General features: G+C 34.9%; 2 protein-coding genes across 2 annotated transcripts; both read left to right on the top strand.

Moving 5' to 3' along the window:
- Window positions 1-3797: 3797 nt before the first annotated feature.
- Window positions 3798-12736, top strand: LOC132284818 (uncharacterized). The gene is made up of 5 exons (XM_059786947.1): window positions 3798-4169; window positions 4472-4610; window positions 9725-9810; window positions 9946-10089; window positions 12053-12736. The coding sequence occupies exons 1-4, from the start codon at window positions 3894-3896 to the stop codon at window positions 10072-10074; spliced, it is 630 nt and encodes a 209-aa protein (XP_059642930.1). The 5' UTR covers window positions 3798-3893; the 3' UTR covers window positions 10075-10089; window positions 12053-12736.
- A 2295-nt stretch (window positions 12737-15031) lies between these two features.
- LOC132285224 (uncharacterized) lies at window positions 15032-16590 on the top strand. Its single transcript, XM_059787393.1, has 3 exons — window positions 15032-15727; window positions 15868-16040; window positions 16240-16590. Exons 1-3 carry the CDS (start codon window positions 15110-15112, stop codon window positions 16355-16357), a joined length of 909 nt encoding a protein of 302 aa, XP_059643376.1. The 5' UTR covers window positions 15032-15109; the 3' UTR covers window positions 16358-16590.
- The last annotated feature ends 8686 nt before the right edge of the window (window positions 16591-25276 follow it).

Here is a 25276-nt window from a genome sequence, read left to right as displayed (position 1 = left end):
GGATTGCTCTCTCTAGGAAGTAGTTTTCCAAGACTAGCAGAGGAGATTGAGTAAATGAGACTGGAACTATATACTTTGGCATATGGGAGTCTCATATATGCTATGATCTATACCAAACAGGACATCCGCTACATAGTAGGGATAGTCAGTAGATATCAGTCCAATTCTGGACTTGATAACTGGTCTGTTGTGGAAAATATCATTAAGTACCTAAGGAGAACCAATGATATCATACTCATTTATGGATGTGATGATATGGTCCTAGTCAGGTATGCTAATTCTGATTTTCAATCAGAAGTAGATACTATGAGGTTCATGACTTAGTGTATGTTCACTTAATGAAAGGGAAATCAGTTGGTAGATTGTTAAGCAGATTTCAACTGCTGACTCAAACCTGCAGGTGGAATATATTGCAGCCTTAAAGGCAGCAAAGGAAGCCTATTGGTTTGATCTCACTGATTTAGAGGTTGTGGAGCATGCTAGCCTGCCTATCGAGCTATATTGCGACAATAGTGTAGAAGTAGTCCAAACCAATGACCCAAGGTTCTATAGAGGAACAAGATACACTGAGAGGAAGTATCATGTTCTACATGATATTGTCCGGCAAGAAAATGTACTTGTAGCTAGAACATAGCATTGGAACACAACTTTGTTGATCCATTATCAAAGGTGTCATTGATCAATAATTTTGATCATCATCTGGATGACATTGGAGTTAGGTGCAATTTGAATTGGCTATGAGGGCAAGTGGGAGCTGTTGGGATTTATATGCCCTGGCATAGCAAATTCCTGTTTGGATTAAAGTGACATATGTTCTTGACATTTCTGAAATATTTATGTTTTATACAATTGGTGAATTTAATGTATTATATTTCGATTCATTATAGAATTGATAGTGTCCATTTGATTACAAGAAATATTTATATATATGTATGTGATGGCAATCAATGCATGACATATAAATAGTAATCATAAATGGTTCATAGTCGGTAATTATGGATGGACTCATAATTAATTAAGATTTGAACTGGATCCGCGTTAGGTTGAGATATATTGCGAGAGCCGTCGTATGCAATTGCTCCCTATCACCGTCATGGCATTTGACTCTTAAGCATGAGAAAATTATAAACTCTTTTATTAATTAATAATTACTTTGATTTGTTTGGCGGATTTTTCAGGATCCTTAGACCGACACTTTGGGTAGTTATGTAATTAATAGTTAGAGGGTTATATTTTCAATATTTGCATCATTGTTACTTGTATTTATTTTATATTGATTATGGTTGATCACAAAGTAAATTCAAAGGCCTTCGTGTGTTTTTAGACAAAATGATTTATTATATATTTATTTATTTATTTAAATTATTATTTTTGTCAAATAAATGTTTTATTGTGATCGAGCCAGAAATAATCAATGGTACCAAAATAAATATATTAATTAAGTAGTCGGATTGATGGCTTTATTTATCCGATAACTAATTAAGAATAGAGGGGTCAAAGTGCAATATTGACTTATAGGTTATTTATTATTTAATTGGAGTTCAATTAATTTCTTTTAGTGGAGTAGAAATTAATTTATGAATTAATTGAATTGGGTCCATGGACCGGGCCAATTATTAATTCATTGTAGCCAATAATATAATAGGCCCAATGGATTCTCACTCATAACCCAACTTGATATTGGAATCATATTAGATTTGAGACATATGAATTAGAGATTGAGAAGGATTTGTGGTTTCCTTTTCTTTATTTTTATGTTGCCTATAAATATACATGGTCTATATATATTTTGGGGGTGATTTTTGGAAAGAAGGAAAAAGGAATAAATTTTCTCTCTCTAGAAAATTAGGGTTAGTGTTCTCATCTAATGGAGGCTCCCACAAGCCTAGTTTTCCAAGGTCATTTATGGAGGCTTATGAGTGATTCCTAAAGGCAATAACATTACCAAGAAGATGGAAATCCATGGAAAAGGTTTCTAGCAAAAGGGATCTACAATAAGTGAGAACATTCACTTTAGAAGAGAGATCTAAGGTTTACTCAAACCTTGATGTAAGTATTCAATCTTTTAATTGAATGATACATCATATTTTATTTTTACATAAAACTTATCTATATGTGATGAATCAAGATCTATGAATTAAAATCACTTGAAAAGTTTTTAAAACTTGCACGTTTCCCAACAGTTGGATATAGGAGATGTGTGGCCCTAGTAAAGGGGGATTCTTGACCACCTTATGTATGATTTTTTATGAGATACTCACTATTCGGTTGAGACTACCCTATATTTTAGTGAGAGGCTTAGTGTGTATATGTATGTAGTGACTACGTAGATATTGCATGAGTTTGATTGGAGATGTATCGCTTATTGGTTCTCTAATTGAGTTGTTGTAAAAATGATTTGTTCGTGGGTTTTGACTCACCTTTGGTATATTTTTCAGATGCTTATCAGTTCTAATCGTAGAGGTTGTTGGTGCTAATTTGAGAGCATTTATCTTCACTTTTCCGGAGTGATACCATCTTTGTATAGTTTACTTAGTGAATTTTGGTATCTTTGTATTTTGGTTTTGTTTTGCTACCTTATTCTCCTTCAACCTGACGTTGGTTTTTTTCACTCTTTTTATGAGAGAGGTAAAATTGACTTTTTCAATTTCCGGTGACAGGAGATAACCGGGAAAACTTTATTTGTCCTAAGACTACACCAAGACCATAGTTGAGGGGGGTTATTTGTAATCGAGGGGGGTTAGTTGCACTCTGGGTATAGTGAGAGGGGGGGGGGGGGGGGTAATTGCATTTTACCCTTTTTGTATATGGGTCCAAGATATGGATTCTCGAGTTGTATTATGAAGGTTTATTCCTTATGGGATTTATTAGAGTATTGGTATAAGAGGATTAAAGATTTATTAATTATTATTTTAGTTTTCCATTTAGCGAATATTTATTTATTTTTATTTCATATTGTATTCCGTACTTGTTTTAAATATTAATTATTTAATATCCCCGAATTTTCGGGTGTGAGCCTAGCCAACCTACACATGAAAATTCGAAAGTATCACAAAAGATTCTATAACTCTTCATGCAATGCCGACGTCCTTCTTCCCAACACTCGTGTTGTCTGCGTAGTGTAACTTCCTTACAATTAGGCAACACATATTTCATGTGCTCTCTTTAACCAACCATCTTCTATATGAGACATTATTATTATTTGCAAGCCAATTGATTTTGTGACCCAAAGCTTACAACATGGATAGCTGTCTCATATAACTGGTTTGAATTGACTTCAACCGTGTTCATGTCATAATCTAGTTTAACTTATTTAATTAATCATATATTCAGTTTGAACTAATTATGCTTATTTAATTTATCGTATCATAATCGTATTAGGTTAATTCTATTAACTCATAAACTTGTTTTAATCCAAATATTATGGACATTCTTTTTTATTTCAATATAAATCCAAATATATTGTATTGTAGTGTCTCAATTATTTTCATTTTCATTAATTTAGTCATCTATTATCTTGATATTTTTCAATTATATTTAAAATTTATACCAATTGCATAACATCCCATTTGGAGAAGAGTTTGAATTAAATATATTATTAAATCATTTAATAAGAATCATGTTCCTCAAGGGTCTCAAAATATTAGTAAATAAATCAACAAGAATTATTAGATGATATTTTTAAAAATTAAGGGAACAGTGACTAGGGGGAAGGTTAAATAAAATTAAGCCTAATTTTAAATTAAAAATTAATCGAGTTAAACTCGAATCCTCGAATTGATCGGATCATGCTTGAGCCATACTCGAAAAGTGGTCTCCACTCTTACAATTGCCATCGAAGACCCTATTGTTATACTGCAACAATTGATTTTGCGACCCAAACATTACACAACATGAACACCGACGACCCTTCTCCAAATCCAACCACCACTGGTCTCATCATATTGAACACCGAAACCATCCGCTCATTCCTCACCTCCGCCTCCGACGACTCCTACCTCTCCGATGATCTCCGACGCACCGCTTCCAGTCTCTCCATCCAACCCTCCCTTCCCTACAAATCCATCCGATCCCTCTGGTTCGCATCCCCACCTTCCTCTCGACCCGACTTGATCCAACTCTTCTCCGGATCCCATTTCATCTTCACCAGCCCTAAACCCAGAGAAAAGGTATACCCAAAATTCCTGTGTGTTTGCTTCCCGAGAAAATATGTCTGTGTGTGTCTTTATACCTTATCTATATGTGTATCGCGACCAAATAGAGGTTAATTATGTGGTTATTTGGATGTTGATTATAGAAGTATCTGGTTGTTTGGTTTGTAAATGGTTGTTTGGATGTTGCATTATCAGTAATACTGATAATTAAATTTGTTTGATCTGTTTTGGGTTCTTTCTTCATTCGATGTTGGATTGTGAAAAATAGTGTATTTGATTATTTATTTATTTACTTCAATTTTTTTGGGGAATTTTAGAGTGAAGAATTGAAGGCAAGGCTGAGGAAGCTAGCGGAGGCTGCGGAGAGGAATGCATACGCGGAGCTTGTGAAGGACATTACGCCGAGGAAGAGCGAGACTGAACCTTTCTCTTCTTACAAGGATCAGCTTGGGTTTGGTGAGTTTTATTTAGTTATTTTGTTTTGGATTTCTGTTTATTTTTGTACTATGAATTACGAAGAGTGCTTATATAATACAGATACATATGTTTAATTGAAATATCTGAATTTGTAGTGTTGTGGGTTTTTGAATTTTAATAATTTAAGAAAAAAGTTAACATTTTGAATTTTTTTTTTTGATAAGTATTGAATTTTCTTTTATTTGGCTTGGATTTTATGAAATGTATTAACTTTGTGTGACATCTTTTGCATCTTGGCTGAATTCATGAAAAGAAAAACATCAAGATCTTCCAAGAAAGTTCCTGATGTTTTTTCTCTATCTGCATACAGTGATATTTTGATTTTGCTATCATGTCTTACTTTGAACACTCCAAGCTCCAAAACCGTGGTGTTACTAAGAAGGATATTTTCAGAAGATCATTTCTGATAATATATCGAATAAACATTCATGACACAAAGGGAAATCATTATATTGTCAACACAAGAAAAGCGAACACAGAAAATGAATAACAGGGAACATACTTTTGTGTAAGCATTAAAATCTTCTTCTTCTTCGTTTTGATATTCAACATAGTCAATTGACCTAACTGTATTTTTTTTTTCTAAGTTTTTGATATTCAACATAGTCAATTGACCTAACTGAATCCTGCGTACTTCTTCTTCTTCTTCTTCCAAAATTTATCAATATATTCTGTAAATGCCCCTTTCTATTTTTTTTTTCTAAGTTTCTATTTTTTTTTTCTAAGTTTTTGATATTCAACATAGTCAATTGACCTAACTGAATCCTGCGTGGTTCCACTTTGGATGGCACATCTAATTTATATGTATTGATGGAAATGCTTACAATTCCTGTTTGTTTTTCCCCTTATTTTTGGAAGAATCGTGGTGACTGGTGTTGTTTGCTATGTTTGAACAACTCATCAGAGCTCTAAGTTATTGGTTTGCCCATTTCATGGAAACTACATCGTTTGAATATATTTGAATAATTTAATTATTCAGGATGATACATGATGGATTAATTAATGCTTTGCAACAAGAAAGAGGAAAAACTGGTTTTGGAGAATATGGCACGATTTGTATTAGTTTGCACAAGTAAACAATAGATCAATGAGAAAGGCACAATACGAGTGAGGATGGAGCATAGTAAGTTCTAGCTCCTGCTTGGACATCCTGTAGTTATCGAAAGGTTTCATTGTGTTTTATTTAGCACTTGATGGTGCTACTCATCTTATGAAATATGATCATTATAAAACATGCCATCACCATAAATGATGGTAGAGAATCAATTTTACGTCTTCATGGAAAGACTTAAAGTGTGTTTGCAAACAGACTTATTTCATTATCACAATTATATTTGTATTTACGTACCCCAGAGAGAGAGACATGAAACATTTTGAATGTTTGTTGAAGAGGCTCAAGTGCAAGGAAGGGAATGTTTTATGATTACTTCCCGTCCCATGAGCCGAACTTGATTAACAACTTTAAGTAGATCCAGGAAGAGTTTGTTCTCCTCTAAAATCAGCAATTGTGTGCAAAATATTTGAGAATTAAGTTGCTAATGAAAAGTGATACAACCACTAGAAAAAGGTTCTTTCTCGAATTGTCATCCAAACAAATCATGCTTAATCACATTCTTTTATAGCGGTTAATTCTTGATCTAAATGTCTTCTGAATGTTAAGACAAAATGAAGCAATTCAATTTCCACAAGCTGTCCAATGATACCCTTAGTTAGGGGCATAATGTATCGGATTGGTTCGGTTTAGACATAGAAGTAAAACCTATCTGATCCCAACGGTATCAGGATAATCGAAACCAAACTGAACCGATGAGAGTTTTTAAACCAAGCCATCCAATCCGTACAAGACTGAATTGGACCTGGAGTGAGATTTGAGAAAATATGAATTTCAGAAAAAAGTGAAAAATTGCTCACCAGAAATATTGAAGATGGCAATGAAATGTGTTGTTATTTCTCTACTGAGGCTCCCGGAGTGCTTGCAAGGAGTAATTGACAGTGGAAAAAAGAATGTTGGAGTTATGGTTTGAACCGATTGATTAGGGATTTACGGATGAAGATGATGGTGGCACAGAGGGTGATGGTGGTTAACGATTGTTGGTGGTCAATTGAGAAGATGCGAGGCTCACAATGATGGTCCACGGTGACGCTTCACAGTGGTTTATGCTTTATAGGTCGGTGACGCTTCACAGTGGTTCATGCTTCATAGGTCAGTGACGGTTCATGGTGGGCCGATGGCGATTTGATTGGTGACAATTCACTGTGGGAATTGGGAAGGAGGGAGGATGCTTTGGTGGGGGCGTGCGGTTGAAGATATTAGGGCAACATAGGTGTTTCACTTATATATATATTGTAATTCGGTTTGGGTAATCCCATTGTAAGTAAACATAGTGGACCAATTATATGAAGCCTAGTCTGTATTTAGATATATGGCGGATTGGATCGGATCAAATTAGTTCAGATTGGATTTTTTTATTCCTAATCTGTGAACCAAATTCATCTGATTAGTTCCACTGGAATTAAATTTGTAATCGAACTGATCTACCTTCAAAACTGAGCATGGATCGGATTGGTTTGAATCGAATCATGATTTGAACCGGATCCGTGCAAACCCCTTTCCTCAGTATCTTAAGCCGTGAGCTTTATTCAATGTTATCCGCTTGACTGTTCATGTTTACATTTTGCACTTGATTTATTTAAGTGACTTAGTGTAACGTGTCAGAAGTTTTGCAGTATGACCCAAAAGCTTAAGCTATTAGCTTTTAGGTGGAGTTAACACCCAGCTCATTTATATCCATTTCACTTGCCATCTGGATTCGATGTGGGACAAATCTCTAACATTCTCCCCCACGTGAACTCACAACGCCCTCGTTGCGGCTTGGGCCACCTTGCTTACCCTGGTAGGGGCTCGAGCATGTTCCGGCCGGGTGCTTGGCGTGACATCTAATTAAGGACCGGGTCTGGCTCTATAACGGGTCGGTTGTTTCGCTGTCTGACCCAAAAACTTAATCTTTTAGGTGGAGCAAACACCTAGCTCATTTATACCTATTTCACTTCCCAAACAAATCCGACGTGGGACAAACCTCTAACACATAGCTTGGTTCTTATGGCATACAAAAACTGCGCTTCCACAAGGAAAAAAAAAGAAAAATATATGGAAGTGTTGGAGCGGAGACACACAGGCTTTGGTGGGTATTTATCTTGACTCAATCAAGGTAAGAAAAAGAGTGTATTTAATATATTGATATACAATGGGGTTTTTGTTAAATGAACCCACAAAATCTTTGGAAAAAATCAAGCTTTCTGTCTCAAGTGGTATCTCGTCCTACTTATAAATGGAAGGTTGAGGGTTCAAACCCTGTTAGAGACAATGGTAGGTGTTTGAATAGCTTACTTATAAATAAGTAAAATTAATAAATAAAATCCTTGGAAAAAGGTAAGTCCTGGTGAAAGTTAAATATTGGGAAGTTGTATGAAAATCTTATAAAATAGAAAATAACTTATAACTTATATATATCAAGAAGATAGTGCAACAGATTAAACACCTAAACAGTGTTAACTCTATTTTGTGTGTGTGAGGGAGAGAGAGAGAGAGAGGTTGTGTATGTGGAACCCCAAATTCTAATTGTTTTGATTGAATTAAATTTGGTAAAATTTTAGTAATAGAAAAACTATGCATTTGTGAAATAATTGTTTGTTCTTGACTGGATTGGTTTTGTAGTTTGGGGTTTTATTCTTGATAACTTTTTGTTCGTGTTCTTATCATTTGTGCTCTTGTTGGCCATTGGATTAGAACTGATTAAGTTTTTCTATATGTAAGATTATTATTATATTTTTATGGAAGTAATGCTTGATTCAAATTGTGTATCAGATTAACTTTTCTCTTGCAGATTCATTATTGACTTTAGGTTATTTATTTATATTAGTTTGAACAAGAATGTAATAGTGATTTTCACTTAGAATAGCATTGGCATTGCGATTGTCATGCATGGGTTCAAAACATGAAAACTTGTTTGGGACAATTATAAAACCATATTATCCATTTGTACTGGAAATGAATTTACTTTTTAGAAGTGATATTATCAATATGTCTAAGTTTCTTTCATCAATATATTTCCAAGAGCTTAGCTCTAGTGATATTTCGTCTAATTTACAAGTGAGATCTTGAGAGTTCAAGTCCCCGTAGGATGCAATTGTGGGTTTGGTTCTGTACATGTGCCATACCAACAATAAAAAAAAAAACAAGAAGTTTTCATCTACTGACAATTTAGTATAAGTTGACTTTTTCAATTTTATAAAAATAATGTTATGGTGATGTATCCCCTGATTTTACCCCCCAAGTTCTATAGCCCAAAAGGTCAATATTATTAGTCTTACTGAATGGCCTTGTTGAAGAAAAATCTTGGCTTCGCCTCTGTAGAAATGCCAATTCTGTAGAGAGTGATGATTCTACTTTATTTATCTCTTGCTGTGTGTCGTATTTTTTTATTTAGTAAAAATGTTTTCTGAAACTCTTTGGGTTGGGAATTGGGATATTACTGATGTTTTGCTGCTTTTGGCTCATTACTCGCTGTATTGGTGACCAATTAATCAAGAATTCCTTGTGTGAACAATAGATCACTCTTTGTGAATCTTGGGAAATAGGGCAACTGGAAGTGATGTGATATAGACAATTTTGGCGAGGATGTTTGAGATAAATCAAAAGATATTTGCAACTATAATATGATTGTTGTATTGGCTCGGGAGTTGTAATTTTTTCTTTTTTCATAGTTGAAGATTTTTTTAATTATTTGCTTCTGTCAACTATTCTTCTTTGTTGGATGATTTGAATCAGCAATTCTGATATTCACAGACTCTTGGGCCGAAATTACGTGATATAAATATTTTTTTGCCTTTTTCTTTTTCTTTTCTCAAAATAGACTTTGAGTTTGTTTTATAATCTTGTGCTTAAATGTTTTCCTCGTTTTACAACCGCAGCTTTTCTAACTTTTTATTTTTATTCTCCTTCCAAGCTGTTCATTTCACCTGTGAGATGCCGTTTGTATTCTCTATGTTTTTGTTTGGATGTTCTGAATCTAACATCAGTCAAACTTTTACAGGTATACACGTTGTGCTTATAATGTTTACTGGCTATTTGGTTGGATATGCTGCATTCAGAGCATTGTTTAACCACAGTCCTATTATGGTACCATTGGAAGAGCCATCTGAAATTAATATACATTTTTCCTATTGGGATCTGCTTAACATAATTTGCTTTTATATTCTGAGAATTTCTTTCCGACTAGTCTTTTTTATTCATCTGTTAAAGTCCATTTTTCAGAATGCTGCTGGAGGCATCCTTGGATTGGTTGGTGGAATGCTCCTAGAGACACTTCTTTTCATAATTAGAACTTCCAATCAAGATCTTAGATCCCCACCTTCCACTTCAAAGGTGAAGAAGAATCAATAGACTTGGCCTTGGAAGGTTGGTCCTTTTTCTTCTTTGATTGGTGATATTTAGAGTTGTAAATTTTTTTATGTCATTGCTCATTCCCATTTAATTCAAAAAATACGAGGTCAGTTGCGTATTTATTTATTCTTTAGTTGCCGAAACTGTAACAAAGTATGTTTTATTTGCCATTTAAACAATGGTTTCTATATTATAAAGGGGGTTTGGAGGGGGAGGTTTGAAAAAAGTGAGGTCTTAAGAGTTGGTCTATTGGTCTATAGGTGATAATCATAGAAACTTTTCTTTACACTACAAATCTGTCACATGCAATCATGTACGAATGTCTAGTGTGGGCATGTGTCAGACCGTTGGGTATGTCATCGCCATATCCAAGGGCAGCGTAACACTGATAGAGATTCGTATTCTCAGTATCCGTATTTTATTGAATATAATGGTGCTTCTAGTAACTTGAAGAGTGTTTAATATGGGTTTTCATTCTGAAACATTATGGTAATAAAAGAAAAATGATAAAGAAAGTTTTATGTCCAGTTATATAATATATTAAAATTAGTAAATATGTTTTTACGTGTATGTCCAGCCATACATGTTTTTTAGACTGACATATATTCCTTAATAGCATCCTTGCAACGTTGCTACAAAGTGAGTTTTTCCATGTGCTGCTATTAGTGAGAGGCATTCTAGATTTTTGGTCATGGAATGTGTTGAGTGTTTCTAATCTATTACTGCTCTAAAGGAGGTACAAGTCCTAGGTTGAGCTTAACAGTTCTTTTTTGTTAAGTTCATTGTTTTGTGGTGCAGTTTTAAATCTCTATTTTGAACCAATTTATTTGACAAAATTCACAGTTCATTTTCTATTTTTTATTACAATGTCATTGGTGCTGGCTAGATGCCATTTTCTTTGCTCGTCAAGATTTGAAATTAAAAGAAATCAAAGCTGGGTTGTTTCAGCATCTGAGCAATTTATAAGCGGCTATAAACTTCATATTTTAGAGGGGTGGAGATCAACGTGGGAGGACTTGAGTTTGAGTCTAAGAGCGGTTAATCTATGCAAAATAATGCTTTGAAAAAAAAAATGAAATTACAAAATAATGCTAAAGGTTAGGTCTTCTTTGTATCCCCTGTAGCACCCTGGGCTAGCACTAGGTAATAGGATAATAGCTTTTGAGAGGGGTGGAGGCCAGATCCGGTTTACGTTTCATGCTTTTGATTTCTGTGAAGCTAGTGTCTGAGAGAACACGTAGGCAAATGTTTTAAATAGATAAAATTATTTCTGTACTAATTGCAGATGAAGTATATTGTTGTAAGATCGCTATAGCAAATAAGTGGAAGCTAAACAATTTAGATAGGGTTTTGTTGAGTTCATGAGATGATAAAATTTAAATTCATTGGTAGTTATTGCTGAATTTTGTAGTATTCCTGTTAATATGCTTGTCACATTGTTGTCTCCATCCTGCATGGTGATGAAGTTATTGAATAGGTAAAATAGGTGCTTCCAGCACCCAGCATAGGCCGGAGCGAAATTGGATAGTGACCTTTTCTTTTTCAATCACAGTTTTTCGCATCACATCTACTTTTGATGGTATTGTATAACTATTTTTCTTTTTTCACGAATCATGTTTAAACTCATGATGCATGGATCATTCTTTTGTTAAACGCTTCAGGTGAGAAAAAAAAAAAAAATTCCCTGATTAGCAAGATCTAAAATACTCGAAAAAGAATCATGTTGTTCAGACTCCAACACACAAGCCCACCTGGAGAGTCGAATGGATTACATACTTTTTATGTAACAAACCGGGCGTCTTCATCCTTGCATATATTATCTACAAATTGATGCTGCATCATGGAAACAGGTCCAATGGTAGTTTGACTTAAAACAATTAGTAGATTATTTAGCATTGGAATGACATCTCTACCCTAATGTTTTGTGTTGGATCGAGTAGAACTATTTACTTAAAAATTTAAATGCCATTGTGAACAGGAGGTGGATATTGTATCGTTTTGGTGTGCCGAGCCCAACGCGAGTCCTGTGTTAGGTCTTCATGCTGTGCTCCAAAATGGTGGGTGTTTTTTTTGCACAAAACCATGCAGAGGACCCCTCCAAACAGGAAGGGATCATGGTCTGTTGTGAACATCATACAGATTGTGTGGAAATTAAGCACTTGCATTTTCTTATCACCAAGACTGTTTTACAACTAGGTAGTGTTGGGTTGCTGAAATTTACAAAGAAGGTGATTCTGCTGTGTGTGTATATTAGCTTTGCGAGACTAACACTGTTGAGAAGGTACGAATGATAGAATGATGTGGTGTTTGGTTCTTGCAATTAGTGAGCTAAATCCACCAGTGAACGTGTTACATGAAACTATGTTCGTGAACACATCTAGTCTACACTTGTTTAGTTTAACGAAGTTTGGAATCGACTCGTTTACTAAAATAAACTTAAAAATTAAGCTTACTTGATGAAAGAGTTCCAGCTGAATATTAAATGAATAGTTTGAGTTGTTCATTGAGGAATGTCAAGCAGTCACAAGCACAGTCTCTCGATTTGTGAGCCCCACCATGGATCTTACTGTAATTAACAAAGCTCTTAGTTGATTTGCAACTTGAACGGGTAGTGTTCAACTTTTTTTAATTGTTAACCATCATTTCTGTTGACTTTATGTTACGTTCACGGTTTTTAGAATTAGTTGTTTTTCCAATTCAGGGATTTTATTTAGCTTCGCATTTGAGAGAGAGAGAGACATGATAACGTTTGTGGATGATATGATAATGATTTGATGGGAAATCTCCAAATAAAGAAAAGCGTGAGACAAGAGCCACTATAAGTAGATGTCGAAAAACTAGGTCTTATCATGGTACGCTTCTTTTTTAATCTTAGTAAGGACAAAACCAATGATCTCTTTTACTCAAGTATGATCTTGATGATTTTCAGTTCACTATAGAAAAAGATGAGATGGGTGGAAAAAATATCCACGATGATTGGTTTTTAAACTCAATTAAGGTTGCCATTGTCTTGCATTATCCTAGACCATGCAATTATTTTCATTAGGTGATTGCCAAGGGACAGTCCATAAAGGTGGCTCACTTTCAATACTATTAAGGTGGCTCACTTCGTTGCACAGGACTGAAAATTTAATATTCCATATTTGTGCCACCATTCTAATATCAATTATAAGTACCTTGGATAGCAAACCTATATATATATATTTTAAAAAATACAAATTTCTTGATTTATATGGGTGTACAACGGGTGCGAGACACTGGTAAGTTATCACACTGGATGAATTAAAAATACATAATTTAGTGCTATATAGATGTTATAGTCAAATGGTACGAGGTATTTTGAAATAAAATTCAAAAGTAAAATTGTGTAAATTCGGAACAAAATAAACAATATCATACTAGTTGATAAAATGAGTCATTATAAATGGTATCATATACCCTTAGAGGGGTAGAGGGGACAGGGAAAGTACATTGTACGCTTCGAATGATAAGAGCCACGGTGCGGAAGGAAAAAGCACAAATGAAAACTACGTTTTTAAGATGTGAGAGTTCAATGAGTGCAGAAAAATCTAAAAAGGAAAGGTAAATACAGCAAAGAGTTACGCCAAGAAACGAATGGTACCATGTGGCATCTAAGTACATGTGCACTGGGCATAAATATGAGAACTGTTCTGTCCATATACAGTCCACGTGAAATCCATTAAAAAGAAGCTCACGTGGCATCACATGTGGTCGGTGGTCCCCATTATCCCTTACCCAAAAAAGGAGGCTTGGAGTCCAAAACTAACTCTATTAAAGAAAGGTACGGAGGAAGTATGGACAGTATGGGGGAAGGAAACAGAACTGTGGGCACAAGGGAATGGATCGTAATTTCAGGATCTTATACTTGTTTGTATGTGTGTGAGTGCGTGTGTATATATATATATATATATCGGAAAATGATTCCTCTTTCTCTCTTTTTAATACTCGCTGAAAACCACGTTCTGAACATAGAATAGTCCAAGCAGTTTGCTCCATCTCTCTTAATCAACCACAAAGATATATTGTCGCAGTATTTGTTATTTGGATTTTATATTAACGTATAATCTGATAAATTCATAATATTACCGAAAACTATTTTCCATATATTACGAGGTTTTCCTAGACAACATATCTTTTTATTTCATACCATGCCATTACAACACTAGTATCATTTGATGAAGTCATGATAAAGAGTATGATAATTGGACAAATTTCAATAAAATTTTTCCAACTCTACATAATTTTTCGTTTGGTAACTAAATAAATTATTAACATACAACAATAAACCATTATGATCTAACTTTGTACCTGTACAAATTTAATTTTTGAAAATTTTTATTTGAATCAAATACAAAAAGTCATCCTTTCACCCTATTTTAATTTAGAAATACTTTCTCCGTCCTTATTTAATTGTCCATCTTGTAAATTGTACTCACAATTATATATGGTGAGTTACAATTTACGAGATAAACAACTAAATAGCAATGGAGGGACTAATATTATGGAGTTGTTAAATTAAGTTTGTAAATAAATACCACTAGTTGAAAAAAATAAATACAAAAAAAAAAAAAAAAAAAAAAACCGGAGTTAGAAATTACAAGTCACACTCCCTCCTATGGAGCCACCTCTGGCAGGAAGCTTCCAGGTGGCGCCAATGGATCACATCATTTCACGGCTTGCCCGTGACACGTGGAAACCGTCCGAGTCCACTCTTCAAAAAGCCTCGCACGCACCTGATTTCTGACCGGACTAACGCCGACTCCCCCGGGAGTGCCTCTCACTTAGTTTCTCTCACGTGCAGTCCTACACGTGTCCTCCGATTGTATACTGTGAAGTCAACGTCGTCACAAATCTAACGGTGCACCTACTCTTTTACGTGTGTGTGTATATATATATATATATATTTATATATATAGTTATATACTCGTTATATACACAGATCTACACAAAAATCTTAAGGAGTAAAGGCCTCAGTGAGTGCTTAGAGTAAACAAAAGGTCTAATAATCTCAACCATGAAAGCGGTTCTTCTCCGAACTGGTTCGGTCCCGAATCTCTCAATCCAACCCTCATTTGTTCCCGGCTCACCGCGAGTACCTCACTTTGATTTGTACGCCGAGAAGAAAAAGTCGGTTTCTCCGAAGATTTCGCTGCATTTGGAGATCAATCGCCGCAACGATACCACTCCGGTGAGGAGTATTCGGAGAGTGATGTCAGAATCTGACGTGATCAGGTCGGAGAGTGAGGTTTCCGGCTGTTTCTCGAGACTCAGTGCTGCGGGATCTAGGTCCTTCCCTGTGAGAATACCGGAGGAGGAGTACGTGTCGGACGGTGAGGACGGCGTAGGAAGTGTCCGATCATTGTTTGTAACGGAAAGAGGATCCGATCGGAGGAATTACGCCGGGGACTGGCCGGAGGGCGGGATTCCTGTTGAGGAATTAGGGTTTTCCGGCGGTGGAATAGGTAAAGGAAGGATTCCTGGCGGTGGAGGCGGCGGCGATGACTTTGAATTCGGTGCTTTCACCGGCGGTGAAGCCGATCGCAGCAAGATCAGTGCGTATTATCTAGAGATGCTGAAGTCGGACCCTACGAATTTTCTTCTTCTTAGAAACTACGGCAAGTTCTTGCACGAGGTACTAACAATTCATCAATCGTTCCATCAAAATCTATTTTCTTTCTAATTTTCATTTGTCACGAGATTAGATTTTGATCTGATTTTATTTGATAACTGATTATGCATGTTATGTATTTAATTTGTTATTGTTGAAATTAGGTAGAGAGAGATACAGCAAAAGCTGAAGAGTACTATGGAAGAGCGATACTGGCAAGTCCTGGTGATGGAGAGGTGTTGTCTCTATACGGAAAGCTGATATGGGAAACAGAGGCAGACGAAGACAGAGCCAAATCTTACTTCGATCGGGCTGTTCACGCCTCTCCCGATGACTGGTACGAAAGTAGTGTATATATAGCCTATATATATATATATATATATATCAATACGTAGTGATCTCTTTCCCGCCAAAATTATACATACAAATATATATATATGAACGTGAGTGTGATGTTTAGGTGTTGATTGGATTTGAAATAAGAAGTTGTTGAAAGGCTAACATGTTTTTTTTTTTTTTTAAAACGGAATTTACAGTGTGGTGTTGGGATCGTATGCGCATTTCATGTGGGAAGCAGGGGGAGACGAAGACGAGGAAGAGGAGATAGAGATAGAAGGTAGTAAAGCGTCTCCGGCCATGGTTGCAGCTTTCTAACAGCGAAGAAAGAGTTTGTTCATCGACGCAGAGAAAGAGTGTATCAAGTCTGACGAAATCACTGTAATGTTTTACTAACCGTTAATGTAAATAACCGGAATAAACAAATGGTAAGATGATAAGGCAGAGTGAGAGAGAATGATTAGTTGTTGTTTGTTTTTCCGTGTTGTTTGTAGTTTGTACAGTGTAACTGCCATGGCATAAATGAAGTTCTAAGTTATTTCTTTTTGATATCTTCTTCCTCTCTTGTTAGGAGTCGGAGTTTCGGAGGGCCATATATATATATATATATATCTATATTCTCTTTCCTAAGAACAATTTATTTGTTCAATTTTGTGCCGAGTATTTTTCTGCTTTCAGATAACTTCAAAATTAATTTATGTAAAGTACAAACTTATCGATCTCACTTTGCAAATAACCACTCCGATTTCAGAGGTTCATGCAATTAACTTATGCAGCATATGCATAAAGGTATTGTTTAATAAATCACCAAACAAAAAGAAGCAAAACCAGGCTTGGTGTCATTGATTCCTTTTCCTCAGTAGGGAAAATTCTAGAATATTCTGAGAGTATTGTCGGGTCAACGACTGGTATTGTGAAACCCGGCTATTGTAAAATTTCTCACATTGGAATAGAAAGGAGGGGTTGTTATTGAGCAAGGAGTTAGCTTCACTTATTAGTTTAAGCTCGTTTAAGTTTTTGAATTAACTTATTAGTTTAAGCTCGTTTAAGTTTTTGAATTAGTTCGGGAAGTATTCAGTTCGTAACAAGCGGTAACAGAGTGAGTTCAATTCTTGATCTGAAAGTGTTCGAGTCGTGAGACAATGTTATGAATTCTTATCTCACATCGAATTTAAATAAAGAGAGAATAAAGAGAGAACTCTTATCTTACCTTAAATTTAAGGGGGAGAAAGTTAGATGTTAGAACCGATTAATAGTTTTGAACTTTTGAGTTGGACAGTAAAAACCCTGGTTAAGCTGTGTGCTCCTTGTAATAATCATCTCTCAGATTAATAGGGGCTTCAACCGGTTTTAGCCCCATCCGTGGTGTTGATAAAACACTGTCGATATCACGAGTAATAAAGTGCCTACATTATTAAAAGCATACCCATGTGTTGGCCCCCCGGAAGAAAAAGACAAGAGACAAACCTTCATTTGGCATTATTTTGCAAAAATCTACTCTTTTCCTATTCAGGATTCACTTCTATTAGTATAATCTTTTATCATTTGCATGAAGCAGTGAACCACAATTGAGTATATATATATATTATTCGAAAGTTTTAAGTTTATTGATATTGAGTATAATTATTACTACTATAATTTAAAACTCTATTTTCTTTTTTTGTCATACTCACACATAAATATTTTTTCTGAGACTTGGACTCTTAACTTTCTTTTAAAAGATAAGAGACTAATACTGTTAGGTATGCCTCCTTGATTAAAACTCCATTTTCCTATAATTAGGACTATTTGGGAATCAAAGGTTATGACCATATATTTCACGATTGTAGAATCTTGAGCTTAATTAATGCTGGCTCTGCTCTCGAATGTATGGTAGTACGTGGTACTACATACTGCACCATTGCTGGTACCTCTGTATGGGTACAGTGTGGCGGCAAAATAACAGCTAAAAAGAGTGTACGTGTGTGTTTAGCCAGGCGGAACATGGATGCGTTTCACTTGGTTGTTGAAAATTCCTAATCACATGACTAAAAGTACTTTAAAAAAAAGTTCTTTTGGATAAGCACGGGAGAAACAGTGAAACTAAAGGTGGAATTAGTTGGTGGGAAGATAAAGAGAGAAAAGAATAGGACAATGTTGAGTTTTGATGATCAAGGAAGAAAAAGGAGAAATTTTAAAAATTATAACTCTGGTCCTGAGGAGCTCTTTTAAGAAAATTACTTTTTTTTTTTAATTCAATTTTCTACAAGCAGAGAGAACGTACTCTCGGGTATAAAAAAAAGCAGACCAATCTATTAAATTTCGCCTTTTTTAGAACACAAAAATTGCTAATTAATATTATGTTTAGGAACACTGAATTAGTTATTTGGATTTGGAATTGAAGAAAATTTATTTTAAAGTTTGTATTAAATTTTTTCCAATTCCAAATTCAATGCACCGATTCGATCAATACTCCCAAATACAATATAAATATATTTTTTAATTCTTTTCTATTTCTAATTCTTTGAGAAGTGAAAATCTTAATCATCATAATACTAAATGGCCGGAGTAAACTCCGATTCTATTTATTGACTCTCTTTTTTCTTTTTCTTTTTTCCTCCAAGTCAATTCAAATGTAGCTTGATACAAGTGTAAATGGATAGTCCAGACTAGTAGCGGCCGGTATATGAGTGAGTGATAAATATGGCCATTGAGAACTGATAGTTTGGGCGACAAAGATAGGCATAACTCTTTTAAACTAAACCCCCAAGCTCATGGTTTTCCTAACAGCCTATTGCAGGAGGACATAAAGCAAAGAATTGCAATAATATATCTTAACATTATGCTTGCAGTATACAAAGACCATATATTAGACAAGTACTGCATGCCACATTGACAATATACTCCTATGTTATCACAGAAGCATGAAAATGGAAAATTAAGCTCAATCCTCTCCACAACATATTGGTTTAATCCAACAAGAACCACAGTTTCATATTGGTGAAAAAATATGGAGCATATATAGCAAGGAGAAGTTATTGTAGGAGCAGAAGCTACAGTTTCATCTCCTGAGCCATTTTGAGAACCCAATAACAAGGATGAGACGTGCATGTACGCGCTTCTCCATTTTTGGCTGGGGATTTGACTTTGATACCATTCTTTCACAATCCTTCAGCTGGGGATTGGCTTTGAGCCTCTGATACCATTCGACACCCTTTCTCGGCTTGGCTTGATCCTCATGGACTTGTTTACGTTCCTCCATTTCTAGTTGTGAATCCACCCAACCAATATTGATATTGTTTGCTTTATACATTATTACTTACGGTTTTTCATCTACACAATTAGAGAGTATCTACACATATAAGTGCCATCAAATCTCTATTCTTACAATGTGAGACGTCACATATGTAATTTATGTATTTTCTGTATTTCAACTGAGCCGAATAATAATTGGGTTGTGAGAATCAAACCACATATATGTTGGTTTTTGTGTTCTTGTAATTGCATTATAGGGTGTTAGTGTAATTTGGTTTTTTAGCCTGTCCTCTCTAGTTGTGGGAGGTTGTTTCTTGTGTCCTTTTGGTAATAAAATCACTTAACAACAAATAAGGTAATGGACTAAGCACACATTCATAAGAACTAGTATTTGCATGGTTTAAATAGTGTGACTACTATTGAGAGGAAAAGGAAATTATGCCATCTATGATAAGAGGAGGACTGTGTTGGGGATAATTAACTCCCTCCAACTCACTTAACGGTTGACTGTTGTTAAGAGTTAAATCCCTCATTCATCACACATAGCGAAAGCATCATCACATCACATTAACACAAGCATATATAAAGATAACAATCATACACATCCACGCACAACACAATATTTTACATGATTCACCCAACTCTAGGGTTACGTCCATGGGAGAGAGAGATTTCACTATTATGAATTAAGGAAGAGAATATACAACCACATGTTAAAACCCCACTCACTCACTTATCATCTATTTTGAGGTTATATGTATACACTCGGGAATTACATATACGCTCCCATCTCCTCACAACACTTACCCTTAAATCCCTTACATCTTTTCTCTCTTCTTTCTCTCTCTAAACCCCTCTTACCCATCTCTATTTATAGAGTCTTCAAAACTCAATTTCTTGTTGGACAAGTATTCCTCAAATTCAATTCCTTGTTGGATAAGGATCAACTTACCTACAAGGAGTTACCATATTCATCTTCAACTCTAAAATAACAGGTATAACTTCTTTCCCAAATCTTCAGCCTTTTTCTCCAAGTCTTCTGGATTTCAAAACCAATCAGGAAACTGTTTCTCGCAGCTTCCAAAATGAAAAAGGAAACTAATTTTCTGCACACAAATTTTAAGCCACAAACCCAACAATCTCCACCTTGGCTCAAAATTCAAACTTCACGTGCTTCTCCATAGCTCCACCTTGAACAAGGATCTCTTCATAGCTCCACCTCAACTGAAGATTTCTCAACCTCAAATAAAGCACTATGATGAACTTGAGAAACACTCTAACAATCTCCACATTTTCTCAAATTTCATCGTTCTTCTTTTCTCTATCTATCTCATTGGTGTTCAATTGCTCACGCATGGCAACCCACCAATCTTCAAACTCATCTTCATTAGTTGCTTCTCTGGATCAAAGCAACAAACATCTCCTCTTCACTCATCATATTCCCCTTTTCTCTTTATCGGGCTTAGAGCAAACCCCTTTATTCTTCACACCTCTTGCCCCATCTTGAGAACTAGCACCCACTCTTGACTTGTCCTTAAAACTTGTTCCTCGTGGGCTTCACCTCTATCACATTTGCCCCATCTTGAAAACGAGGATCCTCTGGCTTGTCACAAGACTTGTTTCTCATAGGCTTCACGCCATTACCTTTTTCATACCTTCGTGTCATCGTTAACTTTGATTGAATTTCCATAGCATCTCACTATCATCTTTTGCTCTGACAAACTTCACATCAATCTTCTTTTACTGATCTTCAGGACCAATCACATGCTCTGACCCACCATCGGCTCTGATACCAGTTGTTGGGGATAATTAACTCCCTCCAACCCACTCAACGGTCGGCTGTTGTTGAGAGTTAAATCCTCATTCATCACACACAGCGGAAGTATCATCACATCACATTAATACAAGCATATATAGAGATAACAATCATATACATCAACGCACAACAAAATATTTTACATGATTCACCCAACTCTAGGGTTACGTCCATGGGAGAGAGAGATTTCACTATTATGAATCAAGGAAGAGAATATACAACCACATGTTAAAACACCACTCACTCACTTATTATCTATTTTGAGGCTACATGTATACACTCGGGAATTATATATACACTCCCCTCTACTCACAACACTCACCCTTAAACCCCTTACATCTTTTTTCTCTTCTCCTCTCTAAACCCCTCATACCCATCTCTATTTATAGAATCTTCAAAACTCAATTTCTTGTTGGACAAGTATTCCTCAAATCCAATTCCTTGTTATATAAGGATCAACTTACCTATAAGGAGTTACCATATCCATCTTCAACTCTAAAATAGCAGGTATAACTTCTTTCCTAAATCTTCAGCCTTTTTTTCCAAGTCTTTTGGATTTCAAAACCAATTAGGAAACTGTTTCTCGCAACTTCCAAAACAAAAAAGGAAACTAATTTTCTGCACACAAATTTTGAGCCACAAACCCAACAATCTCTACCTTGGCTCAAAATTCAATCTTCATGTGCTTCTCCATAGCTCTACATTGAACAAGAATCTCTTCGTAGCTCCACCTCGAAGATTTCTCCACCTCAAATAAAGCACTATGATGAACTTGAGAAACACTCTAACAGACCGCAATATATTTATATATATATATATATATATATATCTATATATATATATATATATAGCTCTTGCCATCTACAAGACATCCATTATAATGGCATCTCCCTGTTTATAACACAAAGCGCTATTCTGTTTTTCTCAGGAACCAAACGAGAAACATGTAAGAATACAAATTTGGTTTTCTTTTGTTTAATTCGAAAGCAAACAGATGTAGCATTTCTAGGCCCTTAATGCACAAAATTTCAACTAGTGATTTGTGAGTTAGTTTCCTACACTCTTAAGCAGTTTCAAATAATATTAATGTCCAATTCCCAGTTAGCTCTTGGCAGCAATTCATTAATAAAATACCATATTCATTCTCTATGAAGAAAGTAAGCTGAAAGAAGATAACCAAGCCGTTACGCACTTTTAAAATTTTCTTATATTTATTTATTTTTTTCACCCATTGTTTCAAATAGGTAGTTCTTTCTCCTACACCTCTTGCACTCTCTCGGCTACTTTTTGTTTTCTTAGAGATGAAAATTTTACATTGTCCTCTTCATGAAAAGGCACTTTACCTACTAAACTTGGTAAACTAAAATGGTTGAATGTTTGAAGAGATTATTCAGGAATTTGTATAACATTGAACGCGGTGATTACACGTACGTTGAATTTTGTGTGGGTGGTGAAAGGAGATGATCAGACTTGATTTACCTTCACATTGCATTGTAAATTTCTTTTGGCTGTGGTACAAACAGAAAGGTCCATGCCAAATCCCCCATATATCTTCTCATGTGGCTGCCTTCACCCTCCTTTTTTTGTTTGTTTTGAAAGCATAATAATATTCTAAATGATTAAATACATTATCAGATTAATATATGGTCTCTTATTTCATATTCAAACCAGCATATGGTTTGTGCATGTCACGCTTTCCCATAACTAAACAAAATTGCTCTCACCTTTAGGAAGTTTCTTAGAATTGAAGGGGGGACATATTGGAGATCGAGTCTTCATCCGAGGAAACCAAGTTTGAGAAGTAAGCCCCAACCAGAATTTTGGACTATAGTTATTGACTTGTTTCTGATTCAATTTTTTATTTATTTTACCATATACGTTGCATGTGTTTTCAACCCCTTAGACTTGTGAATGAAGCCAATGAGGTAAGAAATGTGGAAAAATTTCCCGGCAAATCTCACCGTCTTCTTACCACCCAATTGACATTTGGGAGGATTGATGTCACTGTTGTTGTTAATGGATATAAGAAACGTTGAGCTAAACCTTAATTTACAGAGGTCAAAGCCGAGTTAATTAATAGTAGGAGACTTAGAATTATCCCACGCTGCATGGATTTTTTTTATTTTACAAAAAGGTCAGTCGAATGGACGAAGCTCCTATTATTGTGAGGTTTGGGAGGGGTCAAATCTACATGACCTTACCTCCGCATAGAGTTTTTATTTTCCCTAAGGAAAGATTTTAGCACCAAAAAAAAAAAAAAAAAAAATTGAAAAGCATCTGGCATAGGTAAAACTAATCCCCAATAATTCTAAAGAAAAAAAAAATGTCAATAAATAGCTAGTATTATAAATGTTGCAAGAACAATGAGACTAATATATATCTTCTCCATATATTAATCCATATTGATGACCCTCTCTAGGAATTAGATTATCATACAGTAGGTATTCCACTGACGAGATTATATTAAAATGTCGATAAGTCATTATTACTTAATTGCTTTTTATCTGAAAGATTAATGATCTTTGACATTGAATTGGTTATCTTCAACAAAAGCTTGCAATTATCATCCTTGGGGTTCAGTCAATGAGGTTTGGTTTTAGCTAAATGTTTGGTGTAATTAATGACAAACATTGCGTAGCTTGATTGCTAATGTATGCTATATCATACATTACGATTTTGCGTTCCATCAGTCAATTTTTAAAGATCTTAAAATAGTATGTATTAACATCAATAAGGGGTAATAGTAAACGCCAGCCCAGGCTCACAAATTTTAGCTTATGGGTTCGAGTTTAGAAACAACCATCGTCATTGTCATCCTTACCTTTTTATTCTATGTGAATGGGGTCAGGCCAACTGCATAAATTCTCTCCAAATTACAGTCCGTAAGCATATGAGATTAGCCACAAAAATACTCTTTTTTCTAGAGTTAATTTAATTAAGCAACCACTTTGTGTAAAAAATGCCAAAGATCAAGTCCATATCTTGATTTCTCAATCTTGAACTATGCATATAAACACTGATATACTTTTTTACACTTAATTTCATCTCTTTTCAATTGGCAATCTGATGTTTATGGTAGTAACTTTGTCCATAGCCAAAGGCAATTCTGGGTTAAGGACTTCTATGATTCAGATAAATATTCTTCATTACAGGTTTTATGTGTTAGATTAATACGGTCTTCGTTGACTGTCAATTTTATGATACAGTAATTATTATCTACATTGTGGAACATCTATGACTTCAGTTTGTTTAAAAATTTCAATTATTATTTTATTGCATGTTTATCATTTTTCTGTTATGTCATGTTGAATTTGAATGGAATTCAAAAAAGTGGATTTGGAGGAAAAAGAAGCCCATTTACGTATCATTTAAAATATTAATTATAAGGATTCTGTTGGTGGAGAGGAGATGAATTATATGGAAACTGTTACATTCAAAGAGCAGTTAGAGAGCACTAAATATTCAGAAAATTCAGAAGTACTAGGAAAACAGTTCTCAAGATGTTGGATATATATATTTATATAATATATTACGTGAAATATTCAAAGAACATGACAAAAATGATGACTAGTTTGGTGATGGCAGGAGGATTAATAATTAAATCAAAGAATTAGAGGCAGGTGAAACTAATTATTGAGTTATGATACTCATAAAACACAGATTTTCATAAAAATTAACAGAAAATAATGGTTAGTTTGTGTATTAGCATTGAAAAATAAGCATGGAATTAAGAAGAATGCTGTGTGTAACATGTGTTCTAGGCTTACTATACTCACTGCAAAATATTGAGAATAAATCATCTTACATTATGCATTAAAATCTAGTTACCTCAAACCCTAGTTTTTTCATGTATTGAACTTGAATTGATTTAATACTTGAGTTAGAAAAATTCTATTTTGAGTGTTTAAAAAAGAAATGAAAATTAATATGATTCTACCATATTTATGTACATGTGCTTTAAGGAAATTCTCAGCCACCCGGTTCTACCCTCTAATTTTTTTTAATTACCTTTTCTACCCTCCAATTTGAAGACATTAATAGTATTACCTAATCATTTTTTTAATGAAATTCAGTTGCCCATGAGTTCTATCTTTTGTTGAAAAAAGCAAAGATGCATTGTTGCTAGGCGACTTCCCTCTCATTTTCCTTGTTGTTGGAAGCTTACTATATAATATTGTGTGTGTATA

Source organism: Cornus florida, unplaced genomic scaffold (genome assembly GCF_030987335.1).
Source record: "Cornus florida cultivar Cherokee Brave unplaced genomic scaffold, ASM3098733v1 CherokeeBrave_3.0.0_Hap2_Chr11, whole genome shotgun sequence".
Lineage (NCBI taxonomy): Eukaryota > Viridiplantae > Streptophyta > Magnoliopsida > Cornales > Cornaceae > Cornus > Cornus florida.
Note: the sequence above shows the minus strand (reverse complement) of the source record. Positions and strands in the feature narration are given on the sequence as shown.